At 39.6% G+C, this 16,756-nt stretch overlaps 1 protein-coding gene across 1 annotated transcript in view; it reads left to right on the top strand.

Annotated features, from left to right (window-relative positions):
* Positions 1–16,756, top strand: part of CHN2 (chimerin 2) — a 290,379-nt gene that overhangs the window by 168,586 nt on the left and 105,037 nt on the right. The window contains exon 4 of the mRNA XM_059396655.1: positions 15,356–15,387. Within this exon, the coding sequence (XP_059252638.1) occupies positions 15,356–15,387 (32 nt within the window). The remainder of the gene's footprint in view (positions 1–15,355; positions 15,388–16,756) is intronic.

The raw sequence follows: 16,756 nt of genomic DNA, 5'->3' as shown, positions 1-16,756 counted from the left end.
AAGTACATAGCACCTCCCTGTCTTGTTGGACACAATAGCCAGCTTTACTTTAGTGATGGTATCTCTTTCTTCCTCCTTATTTACATAGCCAGTGTCATCTCCCCATTCACTTGGAAGGAAATTGAATAGCCTTGGCACAGCCAGACAAAGGCATATTGGTTGCCATCCAGCACCTTGTGTCCTTCTAGGTAATTACACATCGATTATTTGATGAATCGTTCTCCTATCTCCCTTGGTATTTCTACCAAGTCTGTAATTACACTTTTCTGGTTTGTCCCTTTGCTCTTTTGGTCCTCAGGGTTCCATGACATCTCAAAGACCATGCTTAATGATGCTTCCACAATACCTTTCATTTCAAGGATGCAGGTCAGATCCCTTAAGGTTTGAGTCGTAGTCTTTTGAACAGCATACTTCAACTGTTTTCTGCTTTAGTTCAGTTTGATCTTTAAGTTGGCACCAGTATCTCATAGCTTAAAAGTTAATGATTCTCTCTTTGCAGTACAGTAAGAGATAGAAGGACATAAATACAATGAGATGATTTGACCCACCATTAAACAAAAAGGCCTTGGAGGCATTGACAGGCTCTGAGTTTTGAGCTAACAACAAGATGTCCTGACACCGATTGTAAAGAACAGACTCTAACACTTGTTAGTGTAGTGGCGACATGGGCAAACTAGAGCCTGTTGATGATTTTGGTAAATCAAGTTTCACTGGAACTCAGCAGTGCTTATTCCTTTACATATGGTCTATGGCTGCTTTCATGCTCCCATGGCAAGCTGCGTACTTGAAACAGACGGTTTCAACTACTATGGTCCTTAAAGGCTAAAGCTTTGACTATTTAGGCCTTGCCAAAAAAAGTTTGCCAGGCCCTAGTCTTGCACTGTAAGTAGCTTGGAAGAGTGAGTTAATATATGTAAAACACTGAACAGTGCCTGGCATTTACATATGGAAAGCACTGGTCTTTAATTTCTACCATCTCCCAAGCACTATAGAGATGTTAGCAGAAGAGAGGGAATTTTAGGCCTGTTATTCAGGATGAATTTGATCCCCCAGTCATTTTAAGAAACATTTTGGCTTTCATGTCTAACACGTGTGAAGTGACGGACAAGGCCAAGGCAGTAAGCAATAAGCAGGTAGGTTCTCTTTCACTAGCTTTCTTGTGGTCACTCTTCTCCCATCAAGGCATGGTAGCCTGTTAGAAAAGGTGGCCCACTCCATAAGCAGGAAATTAAAGAGGTAGGTCGAATCTGTTGGTCCAGGAATGCCTCCTGAACCTGTAAACAAACTTGCATTCTTTAAGTTCAAGAACAAAGCTGGTATTACCCACCTGTGAAGAGCCTATATGTTACTGAATTCTGATGAATGATTTGCATGCTGATGCATTTGGGGGAAAGAGGGCTATGTCTGCAGCTTACTAGGAAATACATCCCCTAAAAAAGTTGAATTAATGGGTAGAGAGAGGGACGAATAAATAAGTAGGTCATAAGGCATGTACAGCAGGTATTACAGAACCTAAGTAGTGTGTATGAGTGTTTGCTGTAAAAGGTTTCAGTTTTTCTGTATGAACATTGTCATAATAAAAGGTCAAGAAGCAAAAACAAAGATTGTTTGTGCAAGAAGAGCAATGGCTGGATGGGCCCTGGCCCAGGGAACAAAAACAATGTCTTGAGTGCACAGCCCTGAACAGCCCGAGCGTGTCTCATGGCAGGGCTGCTGGAAGCACCATAAAGCTAGCTCAAGGATTTGTAACATGGACTAATTCACCAGAAAAAGAATTCAAAAGCAAGGATATTTATTAATAAGGCACTTTCACTCTTATTTATTACCATATGGGGAATTATTTTAGAGGGGGGGTGCCTCTTTCAGAAATGCTTAATTAGGCAGTTTTTTAAAATAATAGAGAACAGACTTCCAGATTTTATGGCATCATCACCATATAGAGGCATGAGTTTTGGACCTGAAATCAGTGAGTGTGTTTCCTAAATCTGCTGTTAGCCCTGGGTAGGACTGTGAGCAAGCTAATTTACCACTCTGAACTGCAGCTTTCTTGTCTATAAGAAGGAGGCCAAGATGCATATTCTACCTGCCTGTAGGGAGAACAAATGTTAAAAGCATTCTGAAGGCCCCACTGATCCCATCAGACAATGAGTTCTCAGTCAGGGTGATATTAACCCCAAGGGTGAGGGGGGAACATCCGTTCTTAAGGGAGTACACTCTTCTACCGTGTAAGCACAGATCCACATATAGAACACAAACAGATATATAGTCTATCTGTAGTACTAAAATCCCATTTGGGAGAGATGATTAAGAAGGAATAAAATGTATAACAGCTCCAAAGAAAGATTATAATGCAAAAACGATTGAAGACATTTTGCTAGACAGTCTTTCATTTCTACCACCTCCTTATTTCTGTCCGCCTTTCAGGTGTATTAATTTTATTCATCAGTTGGAACACATGCATTTGAATACTTATACTGAATACTTACATTTAAATATATTTACTCTAGAAGGAGAGAGTGAGAAAAAAAAAAACCGAGGAGAAGAAAGAGAATGATGGGCATTCTTTGCCTTTTCCAAAGGACATATAGGACCACTTAATCCAAACACTATTTAGTTCTGAAAGGAGTTTACTAACAAGAATGAGGAATTAAATGAATATACTCACCCAGTCTTTTTTCCCCCTAGAAATTTAATAGAAGCATTAAGTTTTCCCTGATTTGATTCAATTCTATTGGGTACTTCAAGCTTTTTGAACCTAAGAGATATTTGGAGAATTTAAAAAGAGTTCCAAGAAGAATAATGAAGACGAATTAAGCATTGGAAATAAGATCTATTTTAAAAAGTTAAAAGAACAAGAATTATTTAGTGGGAGGAAGAACAAGCAATTAGGTGACATGGAGATGGCTTTTAATAGTGGAAACCTTATCCTATAGAGAATAGTTTTAGGTTTTCATCTGCACCAAAGACAAAAGGAAGGGGGAAAATGTATTTTGAAGCAAAAAGAATACGAGGTGAGATGTTAACCTAAAATTTCTATCCATAATTAAGTCCTGAATTTTGATTCTCCTTTAATAGATTTTTTAAAAATACAGTGTTGGTCTGTAGGAAGTATCAGGACGATGGACAGATGGACCCATCATGTTTGATTCTCCTGCCCTGGTGGGAGGCCAGCCAGCCAGTCTGGCCAATATGGCTGACCTCCATGGGATTTGGCTTGACTGGGGGAAAGAGCCATTTTATGTGGAGCTGTGGCTTCAGGATGCCAGAGGATGAATACAAAGTCCTAGCCAACAGTGCTAGGGAAAAGTCAGAGCAGTATACCTAATTGGGTTGTCCACACAAGGATGGCTCAGGGTGGGTGGTAGGGGCCAACATAGAAAGCCAAGAAAGGAGTGCCAGGGAAGATGTAGCAAGGAGGACTGGGGCAAAATCAGCTGTTGGGAAGATGCTCTGGGCCAGCTAGAAAGATGAGTACCATCCATGGGTAGACTTCTGGGTGTTCTTGGAAGCCTACAGTGAGAAAATCCACATAGACTGGATCAAAATCCATGTAGACTGGGTCAAAGTCAATATAGAAGTCTTCTTTTAGAGAGAATCGATATAGAAATCAATATAGAAGCTTCCAGGAAGGTATTCATCCTCTCCATGTTTTGGAACTGCTGCCCAAATTTGTGCTTCCCAATCCTGATTGTGTGTCAGAATGCCCTGTGGAGCTCGGTAAACCTTACAGCCACCCCGGCTCCAGCCTTGGAGATTGGTATTTAATAGGAATATCACTTAGGATTCTGTTGTAAGCAATAGAAATCATTTCTGCCTTAATTTAGAGGGAAAAAAGGATAGGGTATGGGAGGAGTTGGAAGGATATGAATAAATTACCTTAATAGAGGGAGAGCTTAACAAAGGGCTTTGAGAAGGATGTGTGAAGCAGGACTTCTCTAGGGATCCAGGAAACAGGACTGATGCACTTCCAGGCAATAGATTGTGATGGCTGGAGGTCCAATCCCCAGGATAATATAGTCTGCTTTTCTATTCTGCTTCTCAATTCATCCTTTGGAAATGGCTGTAATAGATCTTACTTACTGGATAGTCATAAGGATTGAATGAGTTAATATATGTAAAGAAAGTGCTTACGATAATGTCTTGGCACAATAAAAGTTCTTAATAACTATTAGCAATTATAACTATTGTTGTACTGTTGCATGCATGAGAATCAACCCCAGCAGAGCTGTCTTGCAGTCAGTTACTTCCATTGAAGCAGAGCTCTGTGCAAGATACCCTGTTGGGTCCCAACGCAACAGAAAAAGACAGGAGCCTTTCCCTCAAAGAGCTCACTTCTAGAGGTCATAAAGACCAACAATCCCAATTCCACTAAGATTATGGCCCTCACTCGGGCCTTTAGCTCAAAGGGAGGATAGGAAACAATACCTAGGCTGGTTAGAGGCAGCCAGGAAAGACTTATCCAAGATGGCAGCATTTTACCTCTTATTTATTTATTTTACATTTGTTTATTTATCCACTTATTTATTTTTATTGAAGTAGAGTTAACATACTATGTTACATTAGTTTCAGATGTATAATACAGTGACTCAACAAGTTCATACACTATGCTATGCTCGCCACGAATGTAGATACCATCTTTTACCATACAGCACTGTTATAATACAATCGCCTGCATTCCCTGTGCTTTACCTTTATCCCCATGAGTTATCCTTCGTAACCAGAAGCCGGTATCTCCCACTCCCCTTCACCCACGTTATCCATCTCCCCACCTCTGGCAACCATCAGCTTGTTCTCTGTATTTGCGGATCAGTTTCTGCTTTTTGTTTATTCATTTTTTTCTTGTTTTATAGATTCCACACGTAAGTGAAATCCTGTAGTATTTGTCTTTCTCTGTCTGACTTATCTAACAAAGTACCCTCTAGGTTATTGTCGCAAATGGCAAGATCCCATTCTTTTTTATGACTAATACTCCACTGTGTGTCTATAATAGAGACATTGTGTGTGTGTGTGTGTGTGTGTGTGTGTGCGCGCGTGTGTGTGTATCACACAGGAAATAACAAGCATTGCCAAGGATATGGAGAAAAAGGAATCCTCATCCACTATTGGTGGGAATGCAACCTGGTGTAGTCACTGTGAAAAGCAGAATGGAGGTTCCTCAAAAAATTAAAATTAGAATTACCATACAATCCAGGAATTCCACTACTCGGTATTTACTCAAAGTAGGTAAAAACACTAATCTGAAAAGATACATGTACCCATGTATTTATTGCAGCATTATTTACAATAACCAAAATTGAAGCAGCCCAAGTGCCCATCGACTGATGAATGGATAAAAAAGATGTGGTGTATATACACAATGGAATGTTACTCAGCCATAGAAAGAATGAAATCTTACCATTTGCAACAATGTGGATGGATCTAGGAGGTGTAATGATAAGAGAAATAAGTCAGTCAGAGAGACAGATACTGTATGATTTCACTCATATGTGGAATTTAATAAACAAAGCAAACAAGCAAATACTATTAAATATAGAAAACTGGTGGCTGCCAGAGGAGAGGTGGGTGGCAGATAGGCGAAAGAGAGGAAGGGGATCAAGAGTACATGTATTGTGATGAACCCTGAATGGTGTAGAAAGACAGTTTCCCTCTTATTTTTAAGATCAGTGAGATTTTGCCAGATTAAAGCATAGAAGGGTTGGAGAGCAAGTATTAGAATTCCAAGCAGAGGAAATATCCTGTCCAAAGAATGATTGGAATGTATGACCAAACAGGATGTGTTTCAGAAACCAGAAGAATCTCTGTGGCAGGAATGTGAAGAATTGGGGAAGAAGGATGTGGAGGGCAAGAGTGTGTGTGTTGCTCCAGGTCATAGTTTAGATACACAAGCTAGACCATGCTGGGGAAATCCTGTCTGCCATTCATTTATTCATTCAACAAACGAGCACGTGTTAGCTCTGTTCTAGACTCTGGGGATAATAGCAATAAGCAAAACATAAAAGTTTCTATCCTTGTGTAGTTTCCACTTAAAAGAGAAAGATTGGCAATAAACACGCAAGTAAAATACATAGTATCTCAGATGAAGACAAGTGTCATGGGAAAAATGATTAGAAAAGAGAAAAGGAGTATGCCAAAGTGAGGAGGTGCCACTTTTAAGCAGAGCGGTTTGGGATGGACTCACTGAGTTGTGTGGGTTTGACTGCTTGGCAATGGGGAGCCAGTGAAGAATTCTGAGCAGAGAGCTTGATGAGATTTGCATTTTCTGACTTTAGTCTGAAAGACAGATTGGAGGTAGTAAAAGCATAGACAGAAAGACCTGTAAGAAGACTATTTCAATGGTTCGGGTGAATAGATAGCACAATGGACATGGAAAGAAAGAGACCATTTCAAGAGTAAGGAATTCCATACCATGGGCAGGATTTAGTGGTATAGTACACATGGGACTGGGAGAGAGGAAGGATTCTGGGATGTCAGTTTCAAGCTTGGGCACTAGGTAGATGGTTCTCTGGTGGTACCATTCAGAGGGATGAAGAGTAAAGGCAGTTGGCCCTGACATGTGATAAAAGATCTGCTCCTAACAGTCAAGCTTATGCAAGTCTCCAGAATGGGCACTTTTAGGAGTCTAACAGTTTGGGGGTTAACCTACTTATTTTTTTTTTTAGCAGAATCAAGGTGAGTGCATCACCTCTGTTGTCCCCTGGACAATTCCCCTTCTTTTGGTGTAAAAAAAAAAAAAAAAGACTGGACTTTGGCATCTATCGTATGGTGGTTTGGAGAGGAGATCCAGCCATATGGGCTTTTCTCTCCTCATCTGCAAAAAGGGACTATCAATTGTTGTGTGACTTGCCTTTTGGGACAACTGTAGCACACATACTAAAGCTCCTCCTCTGATCCTCCCAGGCCCTAAGTCAGTGTCAGTAGGTCTGAACCTGAACAAGGCCATAGCTGGGTACAAAGGGCTAATGTGCAAGGTGGGATATTTGAATGTGTGTGTCTGGTTGTTGTTGCCCTGCCGTTATTTTTCAAATCCAAACACAGCTACTTTGGGTAATTCACCCTCGTCTTTTATGATGAATATTTTGTATGGTTGCTTATATAATGAAACTTCAGGACACCACTGAGGCATTGGACAGCCAGCCATTCAGCTCCCTGGGGCAGAGTTCCTCTGTGACCGAGGGATCCATGTGTGGTGCGAGTTTTGTTTCCAACCCAGTGATCAGGGCAGAGTTTCAAAGGAACATGCTGTGAGGCATGAAACCCCATAGCAGTAAGGGATTTAAACATTAGTTCACATGTATGCGTAGCATGGATGGTTACTCCCAAGAAATAAATTTTTTTCTTAATGTTTTCTGTATTTCATGCTGTTTACAATATTTCCAAAGGGGAAGGGGAGTTTCCTTCTTTATCTTACTAAGATATTGGTCCATTCAGTTTAGTATTTACCTGAGCTATTTCTCTGAGTAGTTGGAAGTGTCAGTCTTTTCTTAAGAACTACTGTTATAAAAATGATTAGTGTTCTCATAAGTAAATATCTCCTCTTATCTTCCTTTTAATTCACTTGATGTTTTTAAAGTATTGATTGCTTGTTTATATTTTGGTCCAACAAATTTTTTTGAATAACCTTTCTTGGGAATGCTCAAGGTTTTAAAGTTCCTTTTTGTCTAAAACAGGGTTTCTCAGGCTCGTCACCATGAATGTTCTGGCTAGGAAAATTCTTTGTTGTAGGAGGGGGTGAGGGCTATTCTGTTCAGGCAGGATTTTACCAACACCCTTGGACTCTACCCACTATGTGCCGGTAGTACCCTTCACTCATGACAATCAAAACTATCTCCAGACATTGCCAGATATCCACTGGGGAACAAAAACATCACCCACCCTCCCAGTTGAGAACCCCTCGTCTAAGAAAGTTCTTTTGCTTCTTATTTGTTCTAACATTATCACCGATTTTTACATCACAACTCCTGGAAAAATCTGAAGGAAAAAAAGAGAGACAGAAAACAAACCAAATGATGGGAACTGCTCTGGTCCCGAGCACCCCAATCTCATATACTGTGTATGTCTATAAATTAGCGGAATATTTATGCCAGGTTATTAAAGTGCTTGACTTGGATCTACTTACAGAACTTTGGAAAGCCATTGTTAACCTTTTAAGGAGGTTTATTACAGAAAGACCGGCCAGTAGATATTTTTACAACACATTGAAATCAAGACAGGAAAAAATTTGCCCCACCAGTGCCCCATCAGAATTCTAGAAGCCTTAAAGTAATGCCATAAGGAGAAAGAAGGCCTTCAATTCTAGATGAAAAGAAACAGGAGATTTTAAAGTTTGCTCAATTTTCATTCTATACTATGCACTTTGACTACACGAGTATAAATCTCAGTACTCACATTTTCTTTCTGTCCTTTTCAATAGGGAACTTTGATTTTTAATTAGGGAATTACCATATTTATTTTTTTCTGGATAAAATTGCCCAATATCACCAATATAAATCCCCCCATCAAAGCCTTTTCTTCTGAACTTGATCTGTATCTCAAAAAATTCAGCAGTCTAACTGCCCCGAGTAGGAGGTTGCTAAATTGGGTTTTAAAATTATTTCTATTAAGTAAAAACTTAACATATACCAGCTGCTGAGGGATTATAAAAGCTTTGTTTTCTCAATAATTGGAAACCTTGTTTACAGAGGACTCACAATATCCTTTAAATGTCTTTGTGTTGAATATAAAAGAACTTGTGTTTATCTAGGCAATGATAATCTGACTATAAAGAAAACTCATTTAAGGATTATGCTTCCTGTCTCTCACCATGCAGCTGTCACCCTACTGTTCTCTCAAGCTTTGCAAAATGCTGAGAATTACTCCTTAAAATTAGAAGAATAAATTGGAAAACAAACCAGGTAGCTGGGAATACAGAAAATTTTAAATTACAGGGGAATAGTTGAGAGACCCAAAGTATCACTACATGTCGGCAAATTTATGACGAATTCTCGTTCGTTAACTCATTGACAGAACCCGGTTCTTTCCAAAGAGATTTTAGAGTGTTCAATCCTGGCAGAGTACAGTTAAGGACAATTCAGGTAATCTACTATCTATCCAAAGTGGAGAACTGTGTGCCGGCCCACAAAGGCATCAGCATTGGTTGTATATACTCCAAGGAAGCTGAGAATCACGGTCATTCAAGGTGTCTGTGCTGGGTCTGAAGCCCCTTACTATCTCCGTGACCTCAGGCTGGTTATTTAGCAGCTGCCTGCAAAATAATAGCACTCACTTACCTCATAGGGTTGTTGGGGGACTTCAATGAGATACACATGTAAAAGCGTAAAGACAGTTGCTTGGCCCAGGGTAGGCACTGCGTAAATGCTAACCTGTTACCACAATGTTCCCAGCCCTACAGTTCTTTACAGGCATTATCTCATCTGAGCTTTATTAAAATAGTACATTTTTATAACTCCGGTTTTATTGGAAATTGAGGAAAATGAGATGCAAAGCAGTTTAATAACCTACTCAGGGTCACACAGAAATTGAATTGACACCAGGCCTCTGCCTTCAGAGTCTCTGCCTCATTCTGCAAACATGTAATGAGCACAGGCATCCTTTGCTCTCCAAACACTCGCTATCGGAGTATCTGCTGCAATAACTCAACAGGAAGTTTTAGCCAAAATCATTCTCCTGGCTAAAAACGTGCTATTAACATGTTCTCATCTGCTACAATGAGTTCTCCAGTGCACAGCAGCTTCTCAGACTTTCCTGTGCACATGACTCCCCTTCCAAAATGCAGATGCTGCATTTCTAACTAGATCCAAGGTGAGGCCAGTGCTGCTGGTCCTAGGATTACACTATGAGGAGCAGGGATCTAGGAGGCAGAAGGGGACTTCTCGAGTATCTCTGTTGTCCTGATTGACCTGGTTTTGTGTTTAAGCACATTGCACATGATATCCATAATTCTCCCCACTTTTCCCCCGAGGGATTAGCCCTTTGGTATTTGTTGAGGCCAGATACCAGGGAGCACTGCCAATGCGGGTCTAACCTAGATAGTCTATTTTTTTAATAGTACCTGCTCAGTATAGGATAATGAGGTTCCTTCCTATTCTCTTCAGCAGTGGATACACACCAATATACCTGTTAATTACTCCCTTAAGTGTTAAACAATTATGGAATTGGGCTTTAAATATTTTATAGTAGGCAAAAATCCTTATCAGGTTGTTATATAGTTATTGAAAGGCGTTTAAGTAATATTTGAGAAATCAGTACTTTTGAATAAATTACTTTTTTCTATTTAAAATAATGGGATATAGGCTCTTTTGTTTGACACGTTTTTAAGAGAGGATCAAATTCAAAGAACTACACTCTTTCTGTGCCAGACCAGAGGCAAAATCCTGGGAATGTCGTGATGATGCAGGCCAAAATTGCTGCTTTGAAAAACTCATAAAGTAGAGAAGAAATGGGCAAGTATGTATTTAAAATATAAAAAGAGCTAAGAGAGCACAGTGAAGAATGGGCCTAATGTAACTGTGTATGTTAATTCTACTTAAATTAAAAATTTAAAAATAAATAATTAAAAAAAAAAAAAAAAAAGACTGGCCTAACTTTTCTTCTTGTGCAGGAAGGCTCTTTCTGGATACCAGAAATAGCTATTAATCATTGAACTGCTCTGTGTCCCAGCCACGGCCAAGCATGTAGCTTGTAACGCATTTACTCATTAAATTATTACAACCACTCAGTGAGGCAGGTGAGCCACTTTTATTATCATACCCATTTTAAAGATGAGAAAAACAAGGAACAGAGATAAGTAATTGCTTATGGATACACAGATTTGGCATCAAAGCCAGACAGCCTGAGTCTAGAGCCTGCCCTTCCAACTTGCATGTGATCTGCCCCTATTTTATTAAAAGGGAGCTCAGGATCTTAAAATAAGAACATATGGAAAACAGAAGACATATTGGAGAGAGCAAATTATGGAACCATGAGTAACTCTGTTTGATTGTAGCATAGGATGAATGTGGGCTGATGAGACCCTTAGCAGGAAGCCGTAACATTTGCATTGGCTGTAGATAAGTAGGTACATGGTGTGTGGAGGGCGTGAACAGGACTAGACAGGACTAAAACCATTTTCAGTAGTCACAGTACTGGCAATATATCTGAGGTGTGACTATAAAGTCATAAAATAGATTTTACTTTAACACGTGTGTTATGTGAGTGTGGTCTCATTCCAATCCATCATCTTGGGAAGTTATGTTTTATTTCTGCTGAGGTCCCATTGCTCAGAGCATGTTGGGAATGTCTCTTGTAAAATATCTTCAGGACAGAATGTAGTGCAGATTTTATTATCTAAGGATTATGCCTCTTTTTTGTCTCATATGTATTTCCTAGTTGGATATGTATTTCCTAGTTCCCTTTTTACTGAATTTAGCTCTGAATAACTTCTTCCTGTTAGCTGCAATAACAGCCACTCTCAACTCAAAAAACAGATATATTGTTTCCATATACTGGTGATTCTGACTTTAGTATGCACTTAAATATTATCTAGGGACTTTATCAAATAACACACCACAGCAGTCCCCTCAGTAATTCTGGTTCAGTTGGTCTGAAGGAAGGAGTAGTAGTAGATTCCTAATCTGTAATCTTTAATAAGTATTCTGAAGTTTCTGTTTTGAATGACCAGACTTTGAGAAAGACAACTGTAGGGGCACCTGGGTGGCTCAGTCTGTTAGGCGGCTGCCTTTGGCTCAGGTCATGATCCCAGGGAGGGACCCGGGATCAAGGCCTGCATTGGGCTCCCCGCTCTGCGGGGAGTCTGCTTCTCCTTCTCCCTCTGCTCTTCCCCCCATCCCCATTCATGTTCTCTCTCTTGCTCTCACTCACTCGCTCTAAAATAAATAAATAAAAATTCTTAAATTAAAAGAGAGAGAGAGACAGCTGTAAGGATATTCAAGAGAAAACATGGTAAGCCTTAAGAAAATTCCAAAAGGGGCACCTGGGTGGCTCAGTGGGTTAAAGCCTCTGCCTTCAGCTCAGGTCATGACCTCAGGATCCTGGAATCCAGCCCCACATTGGGCTCTCTGCTCAGCAGGGAGCCTGCTTCCCCCCATCCCCTCTCTGCCTGCCTCTCTGACTACTTGTGATCTCTATATGTCAAATAAATAAATAAGATCTTTTTTAAAAAGTTTCAATTATGAAAAAATAAGAAAGTTCCAAAAGAGAAATTCCAAAATGTTCTGGTCAACACTGGCATCAGTGGCAAGTATGGCCTACCTTGGGGGGAACTGTTCTCCCTTACATGATGCTTATGCAGAATAAAATCTTCAATTATATTATTAAAAAGAATCTGCATGGTTACACCGCATATACCGAATTCACCTGTGCTTCAGGAAGACCCATTTCATGTGTTTGTGCACTGATCATCTGTTTGGTGTTCTTCCGTAAAGAGAGGTATTCCTTTCTGAACCAGATAAATCATCTAAGGATCTAGTATTTTAGGGCTCAGCAATATATCTACAAGTTATTGGGTTGTTTGTTTTGTTTTGTTTTCTTAAAATGATGGGCTTCTTCCAGTTCGTAGAGTTGGAGCACTAAATCCCAAGAGCAAGTATTGCAGATACCGTTTCTATTAGTCTTCTCCATGGTGACCAGGTTCACCAAAGTGATGGGCTGTCCAACTCCAGCTCTTTTCTGGAGCAGGAATGCTCCAGAACCAACCTTCTTTCATGTTTGGGATTTGTTATGTTTTTGTCCCTTGCTGAATCCATGTGACTCCCTAAGTTAGCCCTCTATTTTTTTATCAAGTTCTTGATTTATTTTAACAAAGAGAATTTTCAATGAGAATGGGAGAAGAGCTTCTGAGCTGCCTTTCTTTTTATTTGTCAACTGTCTTCTGTCTTGCTCACTGAAGAGAATCTCGTACAACTGGAAACTGAAATTCAGTGCTATGTCTTCTTTAATCAATCCACATTTTACAGGTTGGTCCTGATTCTGCTGGTGGCTGACACAGAGCCATACCCGGGCACAGAGTCAGGCTTTCTCTGGGCATCGCTGGGTCACAGTGTAGAGGTTACCAGTCTGTCTAGTCAGGTCCTTTATTTCTGGGAGCCCTGACACTCAGCTTGTCTGGATCAAGGATCCAATATTAGCCGCCTTGAAAACATGTGGATGTTCTATGATTTTTCTAGGGCCATATAACTTAATTTAAGCTCCTGACTGGTTAAAAGCTTAGTGAAGTATGGAGAGAGAGACTATGTTTAGAGCCCTGTGAGCAAAAAGTTTAGGAAAAGAATAGGATTTTGTTTGTTTTTGGTTGCTTTAATCCCAGCCCCTATCTCTCTCACTTTAGCAAGGACGACTATATCATCTTGAACTGTCCTCTAGACAGAATCTTACTTGGTATTCCTCAAGGCACCATAAATACTGACTTTTCTATTTGGGGGCCTATGTTAGATTTCTCAAGTTGGTTTCCTCCTGCTCCAAATTCAGAACACTCCTGAGTGCCTCAGATCTTCCTCTCCACACCCGTGGGTTTATTGTTTCATTAACGACGACAGGGCTGAAAACGGAGCCCTGAACATCGTAAGCATGGCGCATATTTTTATGATTGATTAATGAACTGAAAGCAATCTGTTGTCTTCTTGGGAGTCAAATTCAACATTCATTAACTACTTACTTGTACGCCAGGAGTTAGTAGTAAGTTCTATCTTCCATGCTGTCCATCTGGGAAGTCAGATGAATTATTCTTCCCTTTCAGGGAGATAAGAGGAGAGAAGCGGGGAATGGGGCTGGGAGCTTCTCCTAGATTTGCAAGTGTGTTTTATGGCTCAGCCAAAAAGATAGAGATAAAGTTGTCTTTATATATAGGTAATCATTTCAAAGAAATAGATTATTGACTTTCAAAGATTGGAGAGCTATCTTACCCATCATTTATTATTTACTTCTACTGACTTTTCTAGTTTAAATTTGTTCTGTGGCATGTTGGTGTTGCAGACACATATCTACAGTATCATAAAAGTAAGAAAGAACTTTGAAAGCTAAGAGAATGATATACATGGCAAAATATTCGATTCCTATTAAAAAGCTTACCAGCATGTAGAGTGATGAAACACATCAGATAAAGAGATGTCTTTTACATACTTTGTGCTTCTAGTAATGATACTATTTAGATCTTCCTTTGTAAATGACACTGAGCAGACTTCAAACCTTGAAGATAAAGAGTTATGAATGCCCCCTCTTGGTTCAGTGCTTTTCAAGTGTAAAATGCACAGAAGAGTGAACATATATTCAGATGTGTCTAGATGATGAGTTTTAAGCCAGTGAGGCTTGTCCAAGGCAGGCCTGTGAATATGTTCCTCGACTCCCCCTTTCTGAGCCTTTTCCTCTGCTTCAGGGTTCTTGACCATCCTCTTAGGTCCTCAGCATACTTTGGAGAGTGGAGGGAGCCAGGAAACTGCCCAGTACCTTAAAATTCCACCACTGTGTTTGTGAGTCCTGCTGAGAGAACTGCCCATTTAACTGTGGACAGAAATGACTATAAACGAAATGGCTGCCAGACCCCCATTTACTCTAGTAAATAAACATAAGCTTGCTGCTGTAACCCTCAATGAGAATCCATAACTCAATGGGGGTCCACTATATTCTCAGTGTCCCTGGAGTTAAGTTAGAAGAACAAAAGCTGAGCATGAGAATTCATGTTAATTTCTTACCAATTCTAACACCACGAACACAAAACAAAGTTCTTATGAAAGTAGATTATCATATATATATGATAAAAATCCAACATGATAATCCCCAAGCTCAAAATGTGATTGAAAAATATTTTCTGGGATGCTTATGATTTTTAGTCAAGTCGTGAATGTTGTCCTCTGTGTCTTGTACCTCTGCTGTCAAGTGAATTTCAGACCATTCACCATTTGTTTAAAAATAAGGATATCGATTTTATCTGGAAAGAGACCAAATGAAACTTGAAATCTGGGTGCATTTCTTATTTTTATTATAAATACATAATGTAACAGTTGGAAGAAGACTGAAATCAGTGCTTAAGTTTTATTCATTTTATTTTTCAGGATGATGTCTTAAAATATCTTTATAAATTTCTTAATATTTTCCTTTGTTTCATTTGAAAATTCTTTTATTGGATGATTGGGTTTAGGTGGAGAATGAGCCTCATGATTAGAGAAATACGATGATCCTACATCATCCTATCCAAGACAGAAGCATGTGTTGTCTTACTCTGTGTCTTCATGGATCTCAGATTTGGGGTATTAAAACTGTAATAAAATTACTACCAGGATTAGCTATGTTCATTTGAATAGCGTTTTTATCTCTCTGATTTGAATTCAAATGCATTATTAATATTTTTCTCTTTTTTTTAATATAGGTGGAGAACAGACCAAAATATTATGGAAGAGAGTATGTATCATGCTATTCTTTGTTTTAATAATGTAATAAGTAGTCATTTTTATGTCATTTAAATATTAAATATTAAAAATCTTCTAATATATAGTCTTCATCAAATATCTATTGTGCAAGCGTTTAATAATAAGGATAAATGCAATCAGACCCCTTTGTATTGAATTTTCTTTTTAAGACTCAGGTGCTTGGCTTCCATGAATGTGGGGGGACATACTTCCTGCTATAGTTTTCTCCAGTAAAGTGGCCACTGAGCGCCTGGCAAGTATTTGAAACGTAAGGCAGCCTTTTCCATGACTGAGGCTCTGTTAGTATTTTATTTTACTTTCCACCTTGATGCTGTATAAACATTTAGTTTCAAAGATTGTAACCCACGTGGCTGAATTCCTTACTTTTCATACTCAGTAAATGCAATAAGAAGAAGTCACCCCGTTTCCCCGCAGTCTCATAAAACCAAAATAATGTTTTCTCTTGAATTGGATAGATTAGCCAAATTGCCTCAATACCGTAATGATTACTTCCTCTCATTTCCCACTTAATTTCAACTCTTGTTTTGTCTTACTTTCTCAGAAACCTACCGTAAAGCAAATATTCATGCTGTAGAAAGTGTTCTCAGTATCAGGCTGTGGTGGCGTAGCTTACAAAACACAGGCAGAACAACACACACGGGGGTCAGGTGCACATCCCTTCCTTCCCACGTCCAACCTGGAGGGCTGATGAGCCACAGTCTCTTTCAAATCCATGTCCCATGCTCTCCTAGCCAACCCAAACCTTCTTCCTCTATTCCCTTCCCCATCAGAGCCTCATCTTCCTGATGAATGACCCTCTCCTGTGTCCCAGCCCAGCAGTGACTTCCTAATGGCCATGGCTGCATTTCTGAACTTTGCTTTCTAGCCTTGGGAATTCAGCCAGGACCCTGGAATACATTCTGCCCCGGAGCGCCGGCCCCTGCTCTCGGCCATCCCCACGTCCCTAACTTCTAACCTCGCTAGTTAGGATGCTTTTTCCTTCAGTGTCCTCATTGGAATTTCTGCTCACAGAGAACACAATTAATAAAGAAAAAGAGAAAGGAACGCCTTCCAAATGGGACACTTTTGCACGTGATTTCCAAAAGGAACTGTATTGTGCATTTTCTTTGCTGCATCAAAATTTTGTTGAATGACCTTTTAGTTATCATTTTCCAACCCCCAGTCCACACAAACTACATAGTGAGAGGACAGCAAAGGAACATTTTCTTAACCACAAAGGAACATTTTCTTAACCACAGAAAAAGGACCATTTTGCATTAGAGGGAAATTAGCTTAAAAACTTCAGATTCTGTGTTTCTTTCTTTCTTTTTTTTTCTTTTTTTTTTTTTTTTTTTTTTTTT

This window comes from Mustela nigripes, chromosome 4, assembly GCF_022355385.1.
Source record: "Mustela nigripes isolate SB6536 chromosome 4, MUSNIG.SB6536, whole genome shotgun sequence".
NCBI classification, from domain to species: Eukaryota; Metazoa; Chordata; class Mammalia; order Carnivora; family Mustelidae; genus Mustela; species Mustela nigripes.
The sequence above is the reverse complement of the archived record's forward strand: the minus strand, read 5'-3'. Positions and strand labels throughout refer to the sequence as shown.